This window comes from Rhincodon typus, chromosome 32 (genome assembly GCF_021869965.1).
Source record: "Rhincodon typus isolate 14 chromosome 32, sRhiTyp1.1, whole genome shotgun sequence".
NCBI lineage: Eukaryota > Metazoa > Chordata > Chondrichthyes > Orectolobiformes > Rhincodontidae > Rhincodon > Rhincodon typus.
This window is the reverse complement of record NC_063363.1, coordinates 5,491,122-5,517,568: the sequence shown is the minus strand read 5'-3', so window position 1 is coordinate 5,517,568 and position 26,447 is coordinate 5,491,122. Positions and strand designations below refer to the sequence as shown.

At 42.8% G+C, this 26,447-nt stretch overlaps 1 protein-coding gene across 1 annotated transcript; it reads right to left on the bottom strand.

Annotated features, from left to right (window-relative positions):
* Positions 1 to 7,228: 7,228 nt before the first annotated feature.
* Positions 7,229 to 12,486, bottom strand: LOC125486700 (uncharacterized protein C4orf54 homolog). The gene has a single exon (XM_048615356.1). It carries the CDS (start codon positions 12,484 to 12,486, stop codon positions 7,792 to 7,794), a length of 4,695 nt encoding a protein of 1,564 aa, XP_048471313.1. The 3' UTR covers positions 7,229 to 7,791.
* Between the last annotated feature and the right edge of the window lie 13,961 nt (positions 12,487 to 26,447).

Sequence of the window (26,447 nt, the reverse complement as noted above, 5' to 3'; positions counted from 1 at the left end):
TCAGCACCATGACACATAAACATGAAAATAAACACTTTGGGCAAGATTGCCTGTTCTCTCGAAAGGAACAGGCTGGTGGGTGAACTGATAAATGTCTTTTAAAGAACCACAGAATCCTTACAGGTGGAAGCAGACCATTCAGCTCATTAAGTCTACACCAACCCTCCAAAGAGCATCCCACCTACACCCACCCCTCTATCCTCTCCCTGTAACCCTGCAATCCCCATGGCTAATCTGCCTAACCTGCACATCTTTGGATTGTGGGAGGAAACTGGAGCACCCTAGAGGAAACCCATGCAGACAGAGGGAGAATGTGGAAACTCCACACAGTCACCCGAAGCTGAATCGAACCCAGGTGCAGGTGCTGTGAGCTGCCGTGCTGCCCACTGAGGTAAAGGTTTGATAAGATATACAAAGAGCAAATAAATGAAGTAAACAGGTACTGGCACCCCAGATGATCCTTTTCCATCTCTGCTTCTCTCTGATCCCATCCCTTCCTCTAAATTCACCTCTTGTCATGTGTTCACCATATCCTCTGACATTCCTGTCTCTGATGCAGAATGATCTGCGCTCGGCAAAGGAAATAGCTTTATCCCTTTATGCCCCCACTTCAATGAATCTTGGGCACACCGTGACCTTAAATCTTTTCTGACTTCTCTGCCTCTGTGGTGAATTCTTTGTACAGAAGCCGTCTCCCCACGCCATAGACCCATTCACCTGCCTCTAACGTTCTCCCTTCACCTGGCCCCCTCTCTCCAGCCTTTTACCTGTACTGGATCTCTTCATCGAGAACTGCCAACTTAACATCAACCACCTTAATATCTCTGTTCCCCTCACCCACTCTAACCCGTCTCCCTCTGAATCTGATGCATTCTATTCACTCAAGTCTAACCCTAACTTTATCACCAAATCTGCTGATAAAAAGGTGGTGTTGTCGTCAGCTGGCATGCTGACCTCTACCTGGCAGAGGCTGAGGACCAATTCTCTGCCACTTCCTCCTGTCTCCGCTGGATCACAATCCCACCACTGAACATCAGGCTATAGTTTCCAGGACTGTCACTGACCTCATTTCCTCTGGAGGCCTTCTTTCTGCAGCTTTCTACCTCATAGACCCTCAAACCATATTTGTACCTCTTCTCCAAAATCCAAAAACAGGACTGCCCTGGCTGAACCATCATTTCAGTCTGCTCCTGCCCCAATTAATTTATTTTTTCTCCTATTGACTCTATCTACCCAGTTGTATTCATGTTTCTTCTGATGATTTCCTCTTTCTTATCATGAATATGCAATCCTTCTATACATCTATTCCCCACCAAGATGATCTGTAAGCCCTCCACTTCTTCCTTGAAAAGAAGCTTACACAAAGTCTCCATCCACCAATGCCCTTCTCCATCTAGATGAACTCATTCTCAGTTTGAAAACCTCTTCTTTTCATCTCACTTTCTCTATGTCAAAGGTGTCATTATGGGTAGCTGCACGGGTGCCAGGTATGTTTGACTGTTTGTGATATATGCAGAACATTCCTTGGTTCAGTCAGGACCCCACTGACAAAAGCAGGTCAGAGTCTAGGAATACTGAGGTGAGTAATTTACCTCCTGATTTTCCAAAGCCTCTCCACCATCCACCTATCCAAGTCAGGAGTGTGATGGAATACTCCCCATTGGCCTGGATGGGTGCAGCTCCAACAACACTCAAGAAAGCAGCTTGATTGGCACCACATCCACAAGTATCCACAACCAACGCTCAGTAGCAGCAGTGAGTATTGGGTTCTGTCCCAAAACGTTGACCTTCCTGCTTCTCGGATGCTGACTGACTTGCTGTGCTTTTCCAGCTCCACATTTATTGACTCTGTATTATCTTAAAGATGCATTGCGGAAGTTCAATAAAGATCCTTAGGCAGCACCTTCCAAATTCACGACTACTTCCATTTGAGAGGACAAGGCATGGAAACACTAAGACGCTCACCATGTTGACTTGGAAATATATCACTATTCTTTCACTGTCACTGGGTCAAAATCCTGAATTCCCTCATGGCATTGTGGGTCTATCTAAAACACATGGACTGCAGCAATTCAAGAAGCGAGCTCATACTACCTCCTCAAGGACAACTGGGACAAGAATTAAATGCTGGCAAGTCAGTGATACCCACATCCCATGAATAAATAAAAAAAAAAGCATATGCCCTGCCAGAGACCAATTGAGTCAAATTGTCTATGCTGTAAATGCAATGCAACTTGATGCAGTTATAGCCAGGGGAATCACATTTAAAGAATGTAGTCCCTTTTAAAAATTGTTTTTTTACATGAAGACTGGCACTGTCTACAAGCTTTTTTCATTATTCTTCATCCCCTGTCTGTAGCTCCTGTCACCCTTCTAGACTTAACTTTAGCTTTGATCTAGAAATCCAGCCAAGAAGCCAACTCCCAACACTTTGGTAATACTTCTTGAAAACTTAAGGTTTGCAAGTCTGTGCAAGGAAAGAATTTGCATTTCAGTTTCAGACAAAGCAGAGTTTTCTGAATCGTGGACACTATTTTAACGTAGGAAACATATAACCAGACTACATACACCAAGTTCCAAACAGCAATATGATGATGATGACCAATTATTCTGGTTTTAGTGAGTTAGGTAAAAGGATGAATATTGTCCAGAACACCATAGAAAAGCTCCCTGTTCTTTCTCAAAAATTTGGCATGGGTTCTTTTGCATCCACCTGAGACGGCAGTTTGATTTAATGTCCCCATTGAAAACAAAACTTCCAAATTGGAATGCACACCCCTGATATTGCATTGTAGAGTTGAATTTTATGTTCATATCTCTGAATTAGGACTTTGCACCCATTGCCACCTAACTCAGAGGTGAGTGTCATTGTCACTGAGTCATGACCGTTGTTCTAACAGGAATTGGAAAGGACCATGAGTCTAGAAGAATGAGGGATGATCTTATAGAAACATACAAGATTCTGAGTGAGCTTGACAGAGCTGATGTTGAGAAGCTATTTCCACTGGTGGGGGCATCTCAAACTAGGGGACATAGTTACAGAATAAGGGGACACTCATTTAAAAATGTGATGTGAAGGAATTTCTTCTCTCAGAAGGTAGTGAATATCTAGAATTTCTTATCCCAGAGAGTTGTTGAAACTAGATCACTGAAACTTTTTAATAAGGAAGTAGACTGATTTTGAAAATACTGGGATTTGTCAGCTATGCTGTGCTGACATGGAAGAGGAGTCAAGGCCTAGGGCAGATCAGGTATGATCTTAGAGAATGATGGGACATTTTGGGGGCCTGAATGGCTTAATCCTGCTTCTATTTCTTATGCTCTTACATCAGAGATTAAGGTGCAGAATCTTCAAATTTCTTGTAGTAATTTACCTGGGAGCTAATGTTTGCCTATCAATTACACCTAATTATATAGAATATACAAAGCAGAAACAGACCATTCAGCCCAATTGATCCACAGAGTTACTTTCCACATGAGCTTCTTCCCACTTACACACTCAGTAAGTCTATTCTTTCACCTTCATGTGTGTATATGGCTTCTCCTTAAGTGCTTCAAAGCTATTCACCTCACCCACTCCATGATGTCCTCCAGCCTGAATTATCTGAATAAAAACATTTCTCCTGAATTTCTATTATCAGTGATGATCTTCCACCTATGGCTCCTTAGGGCAAACATTTGTGTATTTAATGAGAACAATTTTCTCACCCTGGACCTGTCCACGGTGCAGCAGCAACAAGGCAAAAGAGAGGATAATGTGCTCTTTATAGCAATTGAAACTGCTCATTGAACTGAATGACTGTGACACCTAGGTGCCAAGATATACAAACAGCAACGATTTCACTTAGGCTGATAGCATCTGACTAAGAATCTGCGATCATTAAAACATATGGCGCATTTCTAAATGATAGCAGATAAAACAAAGACCTTCCAGTGAACAATAGAAAAAAAGTAATTGAGGAGACAATGAAATTATTTCTGAAGAAGGGTCCAGACCCGAAACGTCAGCTTTCCTGCTCCTCTGCCACTGCCTGGCCTGCTGTGTTCATCCAGCTCTACACCTTGTTATCTAAAACTCCAGCATTGGCAGTTCCTACTATCTCTAAATGAGGAGACAAACTACTTTACAAAGTGTGTACATGTTGATTACATACATCTAAAATGAAAAGTCTCTCAGGAGGTGTTTATTTGTTATTCAACATAAGATGCATCCATTTTTGTACAACTCAAACCTGTGAAATATAATATTATTGATACATTATCAGATACAAAAATGTGCAACTATTTAGCACAAAACAACAGCATGGCTAGAAATGGTGTTTTCAACTTCCAGAAAACATGAATTCAACATCAATGAGTAGTGTGATTCAATGTAAATATGTCTCCACAATTCATTTACTAACGTCACTACTGAACACACTATACCTGTTATGATTTCAAGAAATAAGAAGAACTTACATCAAGCAGCACCTTTCACAAACTTACAATGTCCCCAAAGGCACTGTACTATCTAGAAAATCCTCCTAACGCACAGTCACTGTGTACTATAGGAAACACCATGGTAATTTGTGCACAGCAACCTCTCATAAACACCACGGAAATCAATGACCAGAATATCTGAGTTTGGTGATGTTCGAGGATCCATTTCAGCCAGACTCTTGGTTTTCTTTGAAATAGTTCTCCACTGAATGTTTTACCTCTACTTGAGAGAACAAACAGGGCATTGGTCTAACACCTTTTCCAAAAAGAAGCACCTCTGCCAAGGTTCTACACTGGACTGTCAGCCTAATCCTCGTTCTCAAGTTTCTGAATTGGAACCTAAACCCATGACTTTGTGACTGAGAGGCAAGAGTGATACTACTGAGGCATGGACAGGATAAAGGTATCAGTATCAACTCTGAATTTTACATCTTTTACAGTTAACTTTAGATTCAATTTGCACCAAAATGTTGATGACTATCATTCATTGACCTGGCGTTGCTGGGATCCAGGTGTATAGCTAGCAGCACTCCTCCACTATTTCAGCCAAGCAGTCCTTTCAGCAGGTGAATGCTCAGAATATAGGTGTTCTTAAAATATTTGACAACAGCAGGCATTACAGCCACATGTTGTCCTGCCCTCACCTTCCACACAAATATTCCAATAGGAATCATGGAACTGTACAAGTCAGAAAGAGGTCATTTGGCCCATTATGCCTGTGCCAGCCCTTGAACACCTGTAACAAGCAGTATCAACCACTGTGCCACACTGTAAGACACAAGGTAAATGGAAAAGTCAGACAGTAATATATTCCAGTGTGTCAACACAGCATAGAGGTTAGCTTTTATACCTTGAGTCCATCCACAGAAAGTCAGTCTCTTTTTTTCCACAGGTTTTAGACAATTGGTGAACGAAACAGAAAGGCCATGCAAGAAAAAAATTTGCACAGGGAGGTATGATCAGGAATGCGCTGCCTGAAAGGGTGCTGTGGATCGACTCAATAGTCATTTTCAAAAGGGAATTGGATAAGTACTTGAAGGGGAAACGTCGGCAGGCCCCTAGAGAAAGAACAGGCAGATGGGACTCATCAGATAGATGTGCCTGGGCAGAATGGCCTCTTTCTGTGACATCTCATTCGATGAATTTATGTCCTGCACTATTTATGTGAGCAAGTGAGTTTGTTCTTAAGATATATTCCTGTACTGTATTCCACAGGATTTGTAGCTCTGTTCTGAGTCAAACAGGAGCTGCTACAGCGGCAGCTCTTTGGGATTTATCTGAATGAGTGTTCAAGGAGGGAAGTGAATGCAGCACATAAATAGTTCTGATGTTCTTACTTAGTGTTACAAGTTGTCTGATTCCAAGTATACTGGATCATTTGGCAGGACTTCAGAGTATTTCCAACAAGCAATGGCAGTCCTGTCCCTGAGTGTAGCTTTCAATTCCATTCCACACTGAATTGATTTGTCTTTTTTTTCTCTTTATTTGAGACATCATATGATTACTTAAATAGAAACAATGAGATGGATTATAGGGAGAAGGTAGGGCACTACGTCAACATGCTCAGAGACCAGGGTGTTGACATGATGGGCTGAATGGCTTCCTTCCGTACCATAACAATTCTGTGAATCAGATAGCATGAGAATCTCTCTCTACATATATCTTGGCAGCACATATATCCCAGCAAGAATCAAGCACAGCATTTTAAGAATTGGTCATCCCATTCACAAAATTGGCGAAGTGTCTTTAATGGAAAGGTCACATGGGTGCAGAAGGGAATCTTACAGCTTGGAGCAGATTGTTAATTAGGAAAGAGCAGTTTTTTACTCTACATCTGAGCTTTGCCATTGTCAGTGTGAGAGTGCTTCATACTTGCAACTCGGCATCAAAGTGCAATCATGCACCTACCTCACCAACTGCCTGGCATAGATTAGAAAATGTTATTTTACACAATCCACATTTTGACTCACCAGTTCCACAGACTCCTACCTCCATGTCAAGGCTAGAGAAACCTTTATTTAGTCTATCTTACTTCCTTTGGTATTGGCAACACCCAAAAACAACAGGTCTTTCCCACTCACAAAGCATATACCAACATAACAAGTCACTGCTCTTCGATGATGATTCACTGTGGAGACCACTAAGAATCTTGTATGTAAATACAAGTATCTTTAAATTATATAGTATCATTATCATATATTACTAGCACATAAATTGAAGTTACTGTTGGTCATTAGTATTTCAATCGTTAGAGGTGATACTTGTGCAAAGATTTATCCCTAACATCACTAGTTTCACTAAATATGAAGTGCTGAGCTTGTATTTTCCTAGCAACACCCCTATATAGTCTAGCCATGTTTAACTTTGTGCTGACATGACTTGTGAAACAGGTTAAAGAATCCCCAAAAAGCAATTTCCTATTGACAGGTTTGTCAATTACTTTGAGATGGTACAGTATGGTTTAGTAACTATCGTGCCAATGAAATAATAAAGCCTGTTGGTGCTTGTCAAGTTAATAAAGTAAGTCCTCTTTATAAACTTATTAAGTTCAGTTTCTGATAGCATAGTGAAGTACTGAAGACTGAGAGAAACATTCTCACATGCATGGCACACAATGAAATGAAAATTTTCCCAAAAGCAAGAAGGTACATTTCTATGCCTTTGCAACATTCACTCCAGTTAACTCTGAAATTGTGACCTGTGTTGCTGGCAATTGCATTTCACACACACAAAACCTGACACAAGTGAACATTATTTAAGAGTCACAGATATATTCAACATCTCTTTTTGTAGACAATAAGATGGAATCTGTTTAACAACCAAGAAAATGAATCATGGGTCTAGGGCATAAGTTTGCCCTCTTACTCTTTGCCTTAGCACAGTAAATTGTTCTTTCGCAATAGCTTTAAGAAAGAGTAACCAAACACCTTCAATGTTATTCCTTACTCCTCAAATAAGAGGCCAAAGTCATTGAGCCCTTTCAAGCGTTGCATGATTTGATCAGATTCCAATGGAAATGAAAACATTCTCAAGGAATTGGCCCAATTTGATGTTCAACTTTGCTGTAAGGAGCTGGGACTTCACAAGATGCTTTTCAACATTACTTCAATAAACTATGAGTGGTTTTCCCATTGAGCTGTGTGTCCCTGGACCGATAACGGTATGATGTCTAGAGGAAAATACTCTTCAGTGAATGCCATTCATCTCTGACATGACTGTATGGTTGAATCTGTGGCCGATGCTTAATTCTTGCTCAGCTGCAGGTTCTCATTGCCCCATCAAAGCCTGTCATCAAATGTACCTGTTTATTTTTTACTCCACCATAAAACTACTTGGCCTTCCATGGGGGAGCAGGTTGCTGACTCCATAAATTTGTTGCATTGACCAAATGCCTGTAGTTTTGCTGTCTCTAATTTCAGCACAAGATTTAGCTTGCATGGGTACTTGCTGCAGACCAGGATGGCCTGGATTGGGATATAATGGCATACCCGTTGGTATATAATACAAGCTCTCCATGTTTGCCGAATCAGCAGAGAAACTCCTCTGGACATACTGTTTATGTTGCTGTGAATCTGTTTTATCTTGTGGGATACTTGGTTGGGACAGTACTTGGCCTTGCATTTCCAGAGGTCTTTGAGAAGACATAGGAGGTCCTACAAATAACCCAGGGTATGGCATATTTGGTAAATAAGATGGGCTCATAACTCCTGGATTTATAAGGTAAGGAGGGAAAGGCACTTGGTATACTCCACCGTAGGGATGCTGAGGCATCATGACTTCCACGTACTGCCCTGTTTCCGGATCCAACAGCATTTTACGAGGAGGTTGAACTGGAGCATCCACAAAGTAATATTTTCCTGTTTCTGGATCCACAAGCATTTTTCTCTGAGTTTGAGGATACTGAAAACAAGGCATGGGAGAGTTGTCTACGTCTTGAGAAGTTTGTGGAACTTCACTAACTGTCTCCACAAGGTTTGACGCCCTCGCACCTGGAGAGAACGGAGGCTGGGTTTGGTTTACGGAAGAGTAAGGTGGGTTTTTCAGCTGAGCACCAGGGGACTGTGCATCCTGGGTAACCTGATGAGACACTGTCTGTTTCTCTTGCCTTTGAGGATCCATTGCCTCCACACTACGCTGATGCTGAAAGTAGGGGATCGCCGATGGTGGATTTGCTTTGAAGGTGGCAGATCGAGGAGAAACAGCTGTTAGTCCCATGTTGGGCACCTGTGCCTTCTGCTCTTTCAGAGGAATGGCAAGATAGTTTAAGCTGTCGAGGGAAAGCGATGCTTGTTCCTGAGTGACTGCTCCACCTGTGGGCTGTGTTTCATCTGCAGAGGAACTCAGCTTGTTCATATCCTGGCTGGACAGCCTGACAGCAGGGAGTGTCTTCACATTAAACTCTGTTGAACTTGAATGGGTCTGTAAATGTGTCTGCTGACACGTTGCTTTGGTTGTTGACACAGGGATTTCAGTGGTGAAGGTTGACGAACCTTTTGAATCACTGTGATTTTCCAGTTTGTGAGTTGGTGTCTTCACTGAACTTGTTACTGTTTGGTGGTGATCTGTGGGTTTCACAGAGGATACAGTTTGTTTATCTGTGCTGTTAACTGAAGAGGAAATAGAAGCTTGTGCACCAGTATCATTTAGGAGTTGATGCTTCACAGATAACGATTGTTTGTTTCTCATTTTGGCATCGGCGGACTCCAAGTTATTCCTGTTTTCTTCTTCTAAAATCAATGACAAAACATAACTATCTTTAATTGGCTGTGATTCCTTTAGCATTTTCATGCCTGCTTTTTCTGAAGCTTGTTCAGCTCTCCCCTTTTTAACTTGTTTCTGAGATTCAGTCAGACTCTCTGTCTTAGTCTCAGTCTTGCAAATGGACGACTTAATGCTTTCACTAGTCTGGGTGCAATAATCCTGACAGGTTTTTTGATTTTCCAGAACAGTCTGGCTCTCATTATTGGCTTTGGTTTTCCCAGTCAGTGACTTTTCTTCATTTGAGCTTCCCAGTTTCTTACTCTGATTCTCTAATCGAATTTGGATATCTTTGACAGTTTCATATTTCCCCGGTGGTGATTTGATGACTTCACTGTTTAAGGTGGAATTACATGAGAATCTCTTTTCCTTTTGCCATCCAATGTTTGTCTCATTTCTAGGCTCACTTCTCTCAGGTATTTTTGAATTGTCTACAGTTTGTGAGAGGGAGCTACTCATCACTACAGTCTTCTTTTCCAATCCAATCTGACCCTTTCTTACATCGTCATCATTCCCAATTGGTGACAGTATATCCTCACTACTGACAGTAGATTTTCCAAAGTGTTTACTCTTCCATTCCACCTTGCCTTGACCTTCTCTTCCACGTTCCTCATTTCCTTTAATTTCTTCAGTCTTTAAAACCACATTTTCAGAATTGTCATTCTTACTTCCCAACTTTCTGAACTGACCTTCTTTGTTTAATTCCCCTTTCCTGGTTAATTCTTGAGTGCTCTCATTTTTTGATGAAGACATCTTTCGAAGTGTCTTCTGCTGATCCAATCTCGAGTCAACCTTTCTCTCTGATGCATCTTTTCCTTTCGAAATATTTGAACTGGTTAAATTGGAAGTTGAAATTTTTAAATGTTTGTTCTGGTTTAATGGCTCATCCTTCTCAGCCAATGTTTTGGCAATGTTATTCTTTGAAATCGTAATCTTCTGGTGTTTATTTTGATTTTCTGGTTTGTCTTGAGCTTCTTTTTTCGAATCACTTCTCCCATGTGTCAAACTCAAATCCACTTTGAGTGAAGTGACAGTTCCAGCAGGTTTTAATTGGCTGTGCGGTTTCACTGGGTCATCTTTTTTGGTACCAACATTATTGCTGAGCACTGTATTCTCTTGTTTCGGAATGAATTGTGCTGAAGCTTTCTTTGTTTTTTCTCCAACAGTCTCAACCTTATTAACTTTCAAATGTGAATTCAACAGTGATGAATCTGGGCACTGGTTTTCCACACTAGTTGACCAACACTTTTTGACCTTGTCCATCTCAGACATCAAATTACGATCTTCACTTGTTGAAAGCTTCCTCACCAAACTTACATTTTTTTTCTCTTGTGTATCTTTTTTACAGCTATCTCTTAGAGGAGAAACCCTGGTAGCTTCCTTACTTGAAGCAGATGAGCTCTGTGATTTGTCAATTTTGTTTTTGTTCTTGATGTTCTTTGAATCTGCAGGATGAATTGCCTCTGCACCCTCTGCTTTCCCGACGTTTTTGCAAATCTGGTTTTCACTCTCTGCTTTTTTAGGAGTATCTGTTTTGCTTTTCTTAATATCAGACGGAAGTAGCAGCTTGATATCAGACGCATATAACCTGGAGGTGTCTGTACTGCCTGCGTAGGTCCAATATTTCTTGTCTACTGATGAACTGTACGACATTTCTCTGTTGCCTTTCCAATTTATGGATTTGCATTGGATGTTCATAGGCAATGTTGGGATGCTGCCCACTGGTACATTGGTTTGATCAGGCTCTGCAGGTAGTTGTGAACCATCAGGATGAAAAAACCCAGAAGGTTTGGCTTCAGAGACATGGAAACTTAATGCCCCATAGGTATTCTTGACCAGTTTGCGCACATCTCGAACCTGATGGATGGGCCCTTTTGCTCTCTGTGCTGTCGATTCACCTCGGTCAAACTGGGGGTCAACGATTCTACAATCGTCTGTCTCAAATTTAAATGAAGCAGGCAGAGTCTGATATTTAGGGTCAAGAGGGATGATCTTGCTGTGGGAGCCTATGTTTGGAGCGAGCTGTTCGACTGTCCCATATGGGTCCACTTGCTTCTCTTGTGTGGTTGGAGGAGCAGGTGTCACCTTGGGCGGTTGTGGCATTATGTTGCTCCTGGATGGGTTTCTAGTGTCTATTTTATTACCCAGTTGTTTATAGCTGGGCTTGTCTTCAAGAACACTGGGCTGGCTGTCCTTGGAGTAGCTGGCCTGTTTGGTAAACTGTGGGATAGCCTCCACATATCTCTCCTCCTGGCTGTTGCGTGCAGCGGCCTTTTCAGGTTGTGAATCATTGGGGAATCCTGCTCTCCCTGGCTTCGCTGCTTTCTTATCCTCGGTACAGCTCTCCTTCCAGCTCCTGAAGCCGCTGGGATGTGGAGGGCCAGTATCAGGGCAGCTCTCCTGCAGCACCGCACTCCTGGTGCCTCCTAGCAGCTCAGCGCTGAACTCCCAGCTTCTGCCAGGCTCCTCTGCCAAGTACTCGCCCTCCTGAGTGAGCCCTGGCAGGGGCAACTCAAACTCTTTGACGTGCGCCGAGGACGGGGTGGACGGCACGGACGAGAAAGGATCCTGGATGGCCCCCCGCTCCATCTTGAGCTCTTGCTCAAACTGCATCTTCTTGGAGATGACATTGGAGATGTGGCAGGAGGCGAACTTGGCCTTTTTGGAGCTTTCTTCCTGGGGTTCAGCTCTGTGCAGGACACTGGCCCTCACCTCCTCTTCCCGGGACATGGTCTTTCTCTCCTCTGGGCAGGCACTGGCCTCGCTGGCGCGGAAAACGCTCAGCTCACTCCTCTCCCTCTTTTTGAGCTGGATCTCCCTCTTGGGGACAGTGCGGGCTTCCCCCCGGCCCCCGGAGCTATCCTCCTGGCTTCCCACAGCCACCTCCACACACTCGAAGTGGCCGCTGCCGAGCGGGGGGGCTGCCCGGGGACCAGGCTGCCCACTGGCCGGCCTCAAGCCCTGCTCGGCCGGGGTGGACCATTGGGTGGTGCCGCTACTGTCCTCGGACAGCGCCAGGGACAGATCGGTGGAGCCCCCGGACTCGAAGAGCTCCATGTAGCTGGTGGGGGGGCACGCCAGGCTTCGGAAAGCTAACGCCGTCAGGCGGCCAACCTCATAGTCCGTCTCGTCCAAGTCACTCACCAGACTGGAACTGTCGCTCATGAAATCTCCGCAAGTGTTCGCCACGCTCACACGCTGGCCCCTGGTGAAATGCTCTGCAAACTCCTTCTTCTCCACCTGGAACATCTTGCCCTTCCCTTTCGGCCTCCCCTCCCCACTCCCACCAGCCCTTCCAAGTCTCAGATGATGGCCCCTGGATACTGTGCCTGCAAACTGCTCTCTGCCCTGCAAAGTCTCCTGTTGCACCCTCCCTTCCCCTTACCCTCCCCCACCCCCACACCCACACCACCAGCACCAAGCTCTGCTCTATTCTGGGCTGTGATTGACAGCTGAACCTGTCGGCCTGCTCTCCCTCGGCAGTTGCTGCTGTATCTGTCTCGCCAACATCTTCCCCCCCCACCTCCCACAGTCTCTCTCTCTCTCACACACACAGTACAGCCCCTCCCCATGGATCAGGTTCAGTGCATTCGCTGACCAGTCCCCCTCGTTGCCAGCCGGAGATGCAACTCGGTCTTGATATTGCCCTTGCAACACTGAAGCTAATTGCTGCCCAAGTTTTCATAGGTTTTTGTTTGAGGATTAGGCTCCAGCCTTCACCTCTACCGACCCAAAACACAAAACAACTCGTGTGTTACCCTTAAACTTGCACAAGTTGAAAATGAAGCGTGGACGCTACTCCAATGTAGGAAAATACAGCAGCCAATTTAGGCACAGCAGGATCCCGCGACACTGCTATGAATAACAGACCATAGATAGAACTGCACAGCACAGGGACGGGCCCTTTGGCCCACGATGTTATGCAGAACATGACACCAAATTAATACAATCCCTTCTGCCTGCCCCTTGTTCATATCCCTCCATTCGTGGAGTCATACAGGACTGAAACAGATGCTTCGGCCCAACCAGTCCATGCTGAACAATTCCTTGCATACTCATGTGCTTATCTAAAAGCCCCTTAAACATACCTGCCTCCACCACCACCCCTGGCAGCGCATGCCAGACTCCTACCACTCTCTGTGTAAAAAAAATTGCCCCCTCGCCTCCTTTGAACTTACCCCTATCAACTTAAACGCATGCCCCCTAGTATTAGACATTTCAATTCTGGGAATAATATTCTGACTGTCAGTCACCTCTGTGCACCTCATAATTTTATACATTTCTGATGATATGATCATCTGTTGTTATTGAAATGGTTTGGGGAGGGGGGGTGGGGGTTGTCGAGGAAGGTGTTGACCAGACACTGTGGAGAACTTACCTGCTCCTTTACAACCAGACAGCACAGGAAGAGGCCATTCTGGACTCTTTAAGGGAGCTTTCCAATTAGCTTTAGTGGTTTCCATCCACAACATACTATCCCTTTAAGGGGTATTATTCCAAACGTCTTCCAAAAATTCCAATGGAATGTGCTCCCAGGCAATGTATCCCATATATTTTGAAATAGCTGTGAGGTCATTTACATACAGCAGAGAGTTTAGACGGGGCCACCTTGGCATAAAGCCTTGGCTGCAGTTGGCACCGAAGACAGGGCAGCACTCCCTCCGTACTGTACTGGAGTGACTGCCTGCAGTATAGGCCAAACTCCCTAGTGTAGGAATCAAAGCCACAACCTTCTGAAACAGAGACGAGAGGGCTATCCATTGATACTTCTCATTGAGCAAGCTCCCGATCGCCTATCTAATACCTTCTCAAGTGGCTCAATGTCACACTTTGTTTTATAATGCTGCTGATAAAGATGCTTATTATGTTAAAGGGTGCTACATAAATCTACATAGCTGGAGTACTGTGTGGGGTTCTTGCCCAGTAATATAGGAAATTTGTGATTACACTGGAGGGAGTGCAGAGGAGATTCAACAGGATGTTGCCTGGGATGGGGCACTTTAGCTTTGAAGAGAGGCCATACAAGCTTGGATTGGAGCAGAGAAGGCTGAGGTGGTCCATATGGAGGTGTGTAAGACTATGAGGGGCATGGACAAGAGGGGATAGAGAGCAGCTGTAGTTGAAGGATCACTACAAGGAGGCACAGTTTTAAGGTGAAAGACAGGAGGTTTACAGGGGATTTGAGGAACATTTTTTTCCACGGAATGTACTACCTGGGATGGTAGTTGAGGCAGGAAACCTCACAATCTTTAAAAAGTACTTGAATGGGCACGTGAAATATTGTAACATTTGAGGCTATGGGCTAAGGTTGGAAACTAGAACTAGTGTAGCTTTAAAGTAGCTTGGGTAGTACAGACTTAATGGGCCAAAGGGCTTTTTCTATACAGTATGATTCAATAAACACACATTAATGCACACAATTGTTGCAGCTCCCTCATTGTGCTCGTGAAACAAGCAGAGAAAGAAGCTATCAAGATCCATACCCAGCAGCTGCTGAGTAGGCAGAGCTAGCTTCCTAACTCTGGGATAGGGAAGAAAAAGAATCCCACCTAGGAATTTCTCTGAGTTCCCAGTGCTGATCCCTGTCCAAAGAATCCTGCTGGAAAGTACATGGATGCAGACTCCAGGATTTGGGTAGATTCTGCTGCTTTTTGTGGCCAAATAGCTGGCCAGAACTTCCTTTTAGACATGTGCATGAAGACTGGCCATTGGAGCTAAGAAGTGGCCCAGTATGAGTCAGTCCTTTCAGAAGAGGAGGGGAGAAAGTTCCTGATTGCAATGGAAACAAATCCAATTGATTTTGCTAATGGGGATCTGTTGTAGCTAATGGGGATTGGTTTAGCTTGGTTGGCTTACTAAAGCAGTATAATACCAACAGCATGGGTTCAATTCCCATTAGCAGCTGAGGTTACCAGGAAGGCCCTGTAATAGCTCTCAGGTTAAATCACCACCAGTCATCTCCAATGAGAGAGCAATCCTATGGTCTAGTAGGACTATGGCAACTTGATTGTAGTTATATTTATTTATTGAATAAAGAATGAGTAATTGATACCATTGTTAGGTCTGTGATTTCATAATTCCACAGTGGATGAATGTGCATTTTAACCTTTCTTTTGTACTTGCTGATAAAATGGTCCATTTTCCCCAAATGAAAAGCATGCATTCTGGATCCTTGTGAGCACTTTATTTCATCAGCTACTGAATGTCCAATTGATGTTTATTAAGTACATAAATAAGCAGAAAACATTTACCTGGATTGTGTGCATGGTCTTGTAAGCTGGAAAGGTGCAACTAAAGCAGCACAAAATGCTAGTCAGCAATTGCTGTGAGCCAGCACTTCTGGATAAGGACATGGGTAACCTCAGCATTTCAAGCCATGTGGAAGCGGAGAGTTTTTTGGAAGGTTCCAATTACAGGACCCTACAGGAAATCAGCAGAACTGGAACTGGCTGAAGAGTTGTCAGGAATCAGATCCACATCCTCCTGCACCTAGCCTTCTGCATTAATATTTCACCACCAGTTCTGACCTTGTTCAACTCTTTTATTATTTACATTTTCCCTGGAAATTAATTCACTCTTCTGTATTTGTGATGGAGGAGAGGCTGTTTTCATGACAGCTCAGAGACAATTATTCCCACATGTAATGCATTTTCAAAGCAGGATCAGGAAACTGGCACCTGGATAGATTCTGAATCCCAAAGGCAGCATGGTGGTTCAGTGGTTAGCACTGCTGCCTCACAGCGCCAGGGACCTGGGTTTGATTCTACCCTCGGGAGACTGTCTGTGTGGAGTTTGCACATTCTTCCTGTGTCTGCGTGGGTTTCCTCCGGGTGCTCTGGTTTCCTCCCACAGTCCAAAGATGTGCAGGTTAGGTGGATTGGCTGTGCTAAATTACCCATAGTGTTCAGGGATGTGTAGGTTAAGTGTGTTAGCCGTGGGAAAAGCAGGCTTACAGGGGAGTCGGTCTGGGTGGGATGCTCTTCGGAGGGTCAGTGTGGATTTGTTGGGCCAAATGGCCTGTTTCCACACTGTAGGGACTCGATGATAAATTGCATCCTTTGTCACTATGGTATTTGGAAATAACGTGATGGGAGGTGCCAGACTGGCATCAGCAGCAGAAGTAGGCAGTGACCATTTTGGGATCTGCCACTGCCATGCAAAGGACAGCAGGAAGTTCATGATGGGACCCAGACAGTAAACGTGGTGGAAAGTAGACACCATGGACTCCAAGGTAAGGTAGCATACTTGATCTGGTGCTAATTGATCCCTCAATTTTTATGATGAAACACAAATGGAAACAAAATTTCTTTCGCCCAGAGAGCTCAGTAATTATGCATTAATGTGTTTACATCTGCCCAGAAAAAGAAGGATCAAAATCTCTTTTTGGTCCACGCAGGCTCCTTAAGAACTCTTGAAAGAGCTTCAGAGGTTGTTAATTGGCAACAAGTAGATTTCCTGTTCTGTCCTCTCTGCCAGGCCCTTGAAAATTGCAAATTGAGTTGGAGGTGGCATGATCCAATGCCAATCTCCGAGAAAGGAATTTTCAAACAATACCAGCACTCATTCCCACCCTCACTGACAATTGAAAATCGAGTCTGAGTTCTCTAAGGGAGTTTTTAGAAGACAACATTTCTCTCAACCATTCAGCTTGGAGATCATTTTTGACGGTGAACTTTCCAATCTGACCCAGTCCTGCAATTTTTATCATGAATTATTTTTAAAGATATTTTTTCCAATTTTGAATGTTGTCTCTTTAGATACGTGATTGAGGAGCCACCAGTTGTCAAGCTCCTGTCCTGAACAGTCCTGCTTAAGCCAAGCTCCTATTAAGGAATCAACTTGCTCTGTACTTTACTACATCAATTCCACTTCTACATGGTTTCTGTTTCACTTCCACTTCCTGTTCTTCTGCAGGTTCTCATTTCCAGTTCTTTAATACAGCAGTGGGCTGTTTTGACCCTGCACCTGAAACTCAGGGTAAATGCAAATAATGCTGCTTCAGAATTCAACAGCTGATGCTCAATGTTTTTGAATCTGGAAATGATTGGACTAAAAGACATGAGCATTCCTTCCAAAGTTAAAATAATGTCATTCAACAAATCCTGATTAAAAATTAATAAAACATTCTAAAATCTGCTGTTAAAGCCTAATGACTAATATAAACTTGACATTCAAACTTTCTTATGATCTTCTGATCAGCTTCCCATCCTGCACTCTCTTATGTTATGCTGTCTAATTCCTAAAACACACCAAGGTTCAGGTGTTCGTAAAGATGGAGAGGGTCTGAGGCATAACAAAAAGGCAGTGGAGCCCAAGTCCAGAAGTCATAGTCTGGAACATTGCATCTGCCATTTTCAACATGAACAACATCATGTTTGCAACAGCATTTGTGCACACTCAAGTACAGCTGCCTTTGGGGCATTCGAATCATGACTTGTGCAGTTTGCACTTTTCAGGCCAAGCTGTAAAAAGCTGGAGGAGTTATTTGGGGAGGTAAGGACCCTTTTGGATAAGTCTGGGCATACGTTTGGGAGAGGTGATGTGCCCTTTGGGATTGTTAAAAAAGAATATGCTTATGAAGTGGATAAACTCTTTGGAATGATCAAGCTTATTAGAACTGCCAAATGGTCAAATCATCTGTTCAATCTGTCAAGGAAACTGTCAAACTGTCAACGCATTAAAACCTCCTGGTCTTATGTTTATAAGAAAAACATTGCAGTATCAGAAAGAAAACATTTGTGATTTCACTGCTTCTTTTGACATAAGCCTGAGGGTTGCAGTTATAGGATTTGTGCTTCATCACTAATTTAATAACCGTAGATTATTCCAGTGGGATGCCTGTGAGTTTGCATCATGATTCCCAATTTCAAGTACTTATGAAGACTTCAAAGTGGGCACATGAATATGAATGTTTATTGTTATGAGGGATTATGTAGTTGAAGGAGGGAAAATATAGTTGTTTTTTATTGATAAGAGTGTTTTTAAAAATGTTAATTCATAAATTGAAGCTGAGAACTTTATTTTATTCCACCTTAGACTATGTCAGGAGATCTACCCATGGGTGGATACTAGTTGATTTGACATGGAAGGTGTAAGATCATAGAGTAGTTGGCGGAAGGATGTAGGTTGGCATTGAGGACATGATTTGTCATGGAGTTATGCAATCATATTGGTTGCCATGAATGGGTCATGGGTAATATGAGAGGCACTGAGAGAGAAGGGCTTCAGAGTTATTTCCTCTTCATAGCTGGAATGAAGTCCTAGAATACTAATGCTGGCCTTTCCCAGAGCTGCCTCCATGCCTGACAGCCCCTGTGACTGCCTCCAAACTCTTTCCAAGGACAGCAAGTCTGACTCCTGCTAATATCCGTTGCCCCCTCTGTTGTAATATTAGGCAGCATAACATTCCATTTGAGGCATTTTCGCCAAAGCCAGGTTTCCAAAGCTGGGGATTTCCCCAAATATATGCTACCAATATGGGAGTAAAAATTTAGGCCAAAGTCACACTCACCTACCAATCCTGCATTCACTGACCTATGATGGCTTCTCATCCATCTAAGTCTCTAGTTAAGAATTTTCAGCCTTGTTTTGAAATCACTGTATGGCCAGGCCTTACTGTATTGCTTTAATTGTCTCCAGCCATACATTCATCGGTTTTAACATCTTATTCATGCTTAATTTTCTTTGCTGTGCCATTGGTAGCCATACTTTCATAGAAACATAGAAAACAGGTACAGGAGCAGGCCATTTGGCCCTTCAAGCCTGTACCACCATTCAATATGATCATGGCTGATCATGCAATTTCAGTATCTCACTCCTGCTTTCTCTCCATACCCCTTGATCTTTTTAACTGCAAGAGCCATGTCCAACTCCCCCTTGAATATATCTAACAAACTGGCCCCAACTGCTTCCTGTGGTAGAGGACTCCACAGGCTCACAATTCTCTGAGTGAAGAAGTTCTTCCTCATCTCAGTCCTGATTGGCTTACCCCTTATCCATAGACTGTGACCCCTAATTCAGGACTTCCCCAACATCAGGAACATTCTTCCCACATCTAGCCTGTCCAGTCCCATCAGGATTTCTTTTCAACAGCATCAGGCCTGAGATTGGAATTCTCTCTATCTAGCTTCCCTCCTTTAAAATGCTTTTCAGACGTTTCATTATCTTTAGTCATATCTCTCCACTTGGCTCTGTGTCAACTTCTGTTCGTTAAAACACCTGTAAAGAATCTTGGGACACTTTTCAAGTTGCTACCTTTATCAAGAAGGATAGCCAACATGTAGGAGCACTGCCATGGGAGCATTGATGGAGGCCAATGAATACCTTCCCTATTAGTTTGCCAGCTCACCAGATTTGCACCAGAAACTCCCTGATTCATAGATCAAATCTGGACACAGCTGGGGTGCAAACCCAGGGGAACACTTAAAGAAAAGAGATTTTTAAAGATTTCTTTGGACTGTTTTGTTTTGTATTGATTAAAGCTTTATTGGAAATGGGAGAGCTAAATGATTGATTCTGCTAAGAGATGGGAAAACCTGTGATGAAATGTTAAGGAATATGTCTAAAAAGATTGCCAACCTCACATCGCAAGACAGTTATGGGTAATAAACACTGGCCCTTTCAGAAACAACCCTATCTGCAAAGCAAATTAAATAATCACAGGATTTGAAGGTGTGACATGCTGAAATAACGAAGATTACCATTTATTCTGCCTCCAATGCAATTATATCCTTCCTTAAATACAGAGGCTAAAACATGACAAAAATGTAATGGGCAAATGTATGACTGGAAACGATTAAAGCAATGCAATAGGGCTTGGCCATTTAGTGATTTCAAAACAAGGGTGAAAATTCTTAACTACAGACTATGATGGATGAGGAGCCAACATAGGTCAGTGAATGCAGGATTGGTAGGTGAGTGTGACTTTGACCTAAATTTTTACTCCCATATTAAGAGTGCAGAATTGGGAAAATCCCCAGCTTTGGAAATCTGACTTGCAAGAAAATGCCCCAAATGGTTGCATTTTATAAATGCCCCAAGTGGTCACATTTTATAACAGCAAGGGTGATGGATATTAATAGGGGTCAGGTTTGCTGCCTCTGGAAACAGTTTGGAAGCAGTCACAGGGGCTGTTTCACGAAAACTGTTTAATTAGAGCAAGACTTCCTTGTTTTGTACTCCAAGCACCTTACAATAAAGATCAACATGCCTTTTACCTTTTTTTTTGCTGTACCTGCATATTATTCTCCTTCATAAAAGTACACCAAGTCTCTCTGAACATCAATATTTAGAAGTGCCATGCTTTTTAAAGATATTCTGCTTTCAGTTTAATTTACCAATGTGATGTAATTTACCACCCATCAGTCTCTATCTGCCGCTTTGTTGTCTACTCACTTCACCTGTCTATTAACCTTCCTCTGTTTCTTTGCAGCTTCTTTCTGACTTCAACACTTAGGTTCAAGCTAGTTTTGTATTAGCAGCAAACCTGCATGTTAGTCTTGCCATCTCTGTCTAAGTAATTGACATAGATTGTAAACAACTGAGACTTCTGTCCTTACCCTGGCTGTACTCTGTTAGGTACTGCCATCCAGTATAAAAATGCCCTGTTTACCCCTACTGTCCTAACTGTACCTTGCCCATTAAAGTTTTGTGCGGTGTCTTATTGACCTTACGATGACATTGTACAAAACACATTTGCCCAATATCAGGGATACCCCTCAAAACACACATCAACAAAGGGAAACTCCTAACCCAGGATGCCACTTTCTAATCTTGTCTTCAACTGCATGGGATTGCAAAATAATAGAATTCACATCATGCCATTTGCAAACCCATCCTGCCTTGTGCCAAGTTCTGAAGAGGTTGTGGTAGAAAGTACGCGAGGCTTGGCACAGGCTGACAATTACAGTTCACTTCATTAACACTTTGTCATTTTTGTGACCTTGTTCCTGAGGCTTTCATCACACTGAGAGTATAGAATGTTTGAAATCATTTCTGTGTTTCTTGATAAGAACATTTTGCAAAGTAAAATCTAAAATGATTTCACTTTTGTAGGAGTTGTCAGTGTTAAGCTGCATGGGTGAAACTTTATTCCTTTAGCATGTGGGTACCTGTCACAACATGGGGATAAGTGGACCCCACAAGAACTGACCCACTACTCCCAAAACTGAACAACATCTGTTGGTCACTGTCTAGACTCACAATGAGGACTGATGCCTTGGATAAAATAGTGATAAGTAGTCAGTGACTGGAAATCCTGTTTCTCAGTAGGATGCATCATTCCGAAGGAACAGAGAGAAAGCAGAATGTTGGAGGGGGAAGAAATTGCCTGCAGCATCTTTTCCCGTTGTGTACAATATTTAAAACTGATTTTAAAAATAGGTTCCAGTCCAGAAAAGAAAAACCGTATTTCATTTCTTGTCTCCACATACCATCCAAAATCACCTGTGACCTGGTCTTTGATCTCCACCTACTCTGTTTTGGAGGGCTTTGAGGCAGAAATCTAAATGTCTTCAGGCGACAAGTCATTCTCATTGTGGAGAGCAGATCCTGGTGAGAGATGGTTAAAAGATATCTATGTTTTACTTTATTCAAAATGATTTCAGGAATTATATGCCATTCTAGAAAAAAATCAACAAAGCTGGGCAATACTCATCGTTCTGATGAAGGGTCTAGGCCCGAAACGTCAGCCTTTCTGCTCCTATGATGCTGCTTGGCCTGCTGTGTTTATCCAGCTCTGCACCTTGTTGTCTCCAATACTAATTGTTATCTGGTGAAACATCTTCTGTAAAATTGCATTCTCCAAATCACTTTCCATTGTTTCGTTTTTCTGTAATTTTGACAGAAACAGACATTTCCTGTATTTTTTACTAAAAGAGGAATTCACCCCAGATGGGCAAAGTTCCCCACTGTTCTTTACACTCTGCGGAAAGTTCCAGAATTCCTCAAAGCCCAACAAGTTGCAACAACATGTTGAGAGAGAACTATATTGTTCTGGGGTGTATCACCAGGGTTAATCCCAACACCCTCAGAATGTTGGTGAAGTTGTTGAGTGAGCAAGACTATGTACACATGACTTGTTTGATAGCATGGGGCTATTTACAGCCTTAGTAGTCAAGAGATCTGCACTGGCAATTCAGAAAACACGTGTATAAATACTCATCACAACAACTTGAGTTCAGTTTTGATAAAAATCTGGGTGTAAAAACACAGTCTGAGTAGGAGCGGCCATGAAGATATCAGATTGTTGTAAAATTCCAACTGTTTATAGATGCCCCTCCAGTGAAGGAAACCTGCCATCCTTAACTAGACAATCAGCCGTGATGTTCAATCCCATGCACAGCCACATCAAACTTATAAGCAGTGGAGCGGAGAAGTCCTGTGTAGGATTCACCTGATTTTCATTGCAGTCCAAACATAAATTTCAAATCAGCCTTGAAATTTGTGATGTAGATCAACTCTGATCTAATTGATTGGCAGAAAAAGTTCGATGGGCTGAGTGATCTAGTCTAGTTCTTGCAGGAACCGTCTTACACCTTGTATAGCCTCTACCAGCATAGCAATGATTGGGAACTTTGTCAGACAGAAGGCTGTGAATTCTACTGCCTGTAACACCAGCATAGTTTGGTGTCAACTGTTACTCAGTTGATAGAACTGTTGGCTTACAGTCGTTCTGTGGTCTTGAAGACCTCACCTAGATCAATTGTTTAGTGCCACATTGTTGGAAGTGCTATCTTTCTAATAAAATAGTAAAGCAAAGCCAGATGGACATTAACAACACCATCACACCTTGAAGAAGAGAAGTAGAGTACACCCTAGTGTCTAATTCCTGTTTGTAGGAGCTCACTGCGTGCAAATTGGCCATTTCCTACTTTACAAAAGTGAATCCATTTCAAAAGTACTTTTCTTGGCTGTAAAATGCCGTGGAATGTTCCGCAGCCGTGGAAAATGAGAAATAAATTAAAATCTTTCTGTTTGGATTTGAAAATAATCAGAGTAACGGTTCTATCAGGAGCTTGACTAGGAATCAGAAATGGATTGAAAGAGAATGCAGTCGGGAAGTGAGGAGCAACAGAAATCTTTTTAAATGTGTGTGCTCTAAAATTACAGTGAACAGCAGGTGTCTAACTTATAGCCAGTCCAGAATTCGAAGCCTGCTATCCAACACAGTCACGTGGCAACTAAAATTACCCATGGCTGGATTGAGAAGTGTCAGCAAATGTTGTTTGAGTTCATTGTTGCCCTGGAGACAAAGCTTTCTAAACCTGCACAGAGCTGGCAGAAGAAACATATCAACATGACCAGGCTAATGAGTGGCCTCACACACCGACTCCCCTCCTCTGACTTAAATGTCTCCCTGTTGCACTAAGCTCTTGTTCTAACAGTCTCTTGCTTGGCCTCCAAGTTACACCCTCTAAAACTCCAAAACTCTGCTGCCTGTATATCAACTTGTAGGAAGTCTTGCTCCCTTATCAATTTTGTGCTCGCTATTTGCTTCAATTCTGACGACTCTTTGAGCTTTTAAAAATATCCATCCTATTTTCAAATCTCTCCATGGCCTCTCCCATCTTCCCAATTTCTGTGGCGTCTTCCACTTCAAGCTTTGGGAACCGTCTTGCACATCCCCAATTTTGATTGCTCCATTCTTGGCAGCCATCCTTTCAGCTGCCAAAGCCCTCAGCTCTAGAATTAGCTCCCTAACACTTTCAGTTCCCTCTCCTTCTTTAAATTGCCCAATAAAATTGACCCCTTTGACACAGATTTTGCTCAACTGTCCTAATATTTCCATTTGGGGCTCCTGTCAAATTTTGCTTGATTGAGTTCCTTAGATATGCATGGGGGTGTTTTCCTAATCCAAGGCCCTATGTAAATATAGGTTATTTTTGTTGTCTTGCTTTTCAATGTGAGGGAACCTCTATTTGTCTTCCAACCTGGCAATGAGTTCACTTTCAAGAAGAATACAGAGTGCTCTGGAATGCCTCCATACTCAGGAGCTGCTTTTTCAGCCTGTCCGTTTAAACTCAACTCACTAACACTCAATTTAATATGCCATTTCATTTCAACTCATTCACAATAATAAATACAATTTCTAAAGTGGATTATTCTCCAAATCTGCTCTATCCTTCCTGTGAAAATCTCCTCAAATCATCTCCATCCAACTCCTTCCAATGCCATCCCCATCTGATCCCTACCATGCTATTTACCCCCCCACCCCACCTACTGCATCCATCCCAGAACACCCCACCCCACATCCCGCAAACAGATACCCTCAGTGACGTCTACCCACACTGTGCCACCCTCCCTTCCTTCAATGCCAACCTCCCTCCTTTGCACATCATCAACTTGTGCCCCCCATACCCCTGCCCCCTATCCCCAGAACCTCCAGCCATGGTAATTTAGTTATTATACCATTTTCCTCCACTGTTATTCTCGACCAATCCCCTCCCCCTTCACACCAGCACCAGCAATTGTTGGCAGCTATACATGAATCCACATGACCAATGGTCTTTCCGTATGCAATTCCTGCCCTTTAACTACCAGACAGACAAAAGCTGTGTACCACTGTTATTACAGGTGAAATGCCTGAATTATTTCATATAGAAGGACAAACGCAGCAGGACATCACCACCTACAAGTTCTCCTCCACGCCAGTTGCCACCCTGACTTGGAAACATATTGCCGTTCCTTCTCTGTCGCTGGGTCAAAATTGTCTAGGAATTCCTTCCCTAATGGCATTGTGGGTCAACCCACAGCATGTGGACTGCAGCGATTCAAGAAGGCAGCTCACCACCACCTTCTCAAAGGCAACTAGGGACAGCTAATAAATGCTGTCCCAGCCAGTGACACCCACATCCCACAAATAAATTAAAAGAAAATTAATTCAATCTTGCCATCCAAATGTGTCTTCCGACAAGGTAATGTTCTGGGCCACTGCCTTAAACATTACATAAGGAAATAGGAACAGGAGTAGGCCATTCAGCCCCTTGAGCTTACCCTGCTAGTCACGGCTGATCTAATTGCAACCTCAAATCGACATTCCCATCTACCTTAATAACCTTTCATCCTCTTTCTTAATGAGAATCTATCTACCTCTGCTTTCAAAATATTTAAGGACTCTGCTTGCACCATCTTTTTAGGAAGCGAGACACAAAGACTCACAACTCTTTGGGAGACTTTTTTGCCTCATCTCTCTTTTAAATGGTGACCCCTGCTTTTTAAACCATGGCCCTGAGTTCTAAATGCTCCCATAAGATGAAACATCCTTTCCAAATCTACCCTTTCAAGGTCATACATGTTTTGAAAAAATTTATGTTTGTACTGTCTACCACATTGTACATCTCAGCGACCTATCCTCAGGTATGGTTCAGTACATAACACTATCTCTTCAGAAGCACTCAGAAGAGGCTTTAGTATAAAATCCAGGCTGATGTTTTATCCTCAAAGTAGAAAGAACTGAAAAATCTCACAGGTCTGGCAGCATCTATGCACCCAAAAAACATTGTGATTCAAATCTGACTCTTCTTTGGAACCCTTACCCTGTTTTTTTAACAGCAAAAGTTGGGATGATATGAAGGAATTGAGTCACAGGAGAAAGGATCCACAGGGGAATGGTACCCAAAAATTGTCAGAGCTGCATTCCTCAACAACTGAAAGGAAGAGAAAAAGTTTCTTGTTAAAGCACAAGACAAAGTATAAAATGGAATGGAACTGGGGACCACGACAGCTTTGAGACAGTGTGATTCATTGTTGCTAGAGAAAGAGGCCAAGTGTTTGCATGTGCCAATATATGGCGTTAAGTGTGGATCTCAGGCGGGAGCAGCTGTCTGATGAGCATTGTTTGTCTTGGAGATATCTGTAATCTTGGATGGATGAGAAACACAAAGGCAGGAATTTCAGTCAGAGACAGAGACAGCTACTAAAGAAGGAGATGCAGCCGTGATGGTGAGTTTTGATAAATAATTTATCAAACACCTGGAGAGAAATGGAAAGTAGTGAAAGTGAACAAGATGAAAAAGACCAATAGAAATCCCATTGTAGGGAAAAGCAGAACTGTTTCAAGATAATCATTCCTCAAAGAGGAGTGGCAGCAAATTAAATACAAAATTAAAAGCAAAATATTGCGGGTAATGGAAACAGAGTGTGCTGAACAAAACCCAACAGATCTGGCAGCATCTGTGGAGAGAGAAACATGGTTAACATTTTGAGTCCAA

What these genes read in the sequence shown, in the direction of transcription:
- LOC125486700 (XM_048615356.1), bottom strand. Translation starts at nt 12,486, where the DNA reads ATGTTCCAGGTGGAGAAGAAGGAGTTTGCAGAGCATTTCACCAGGGGC.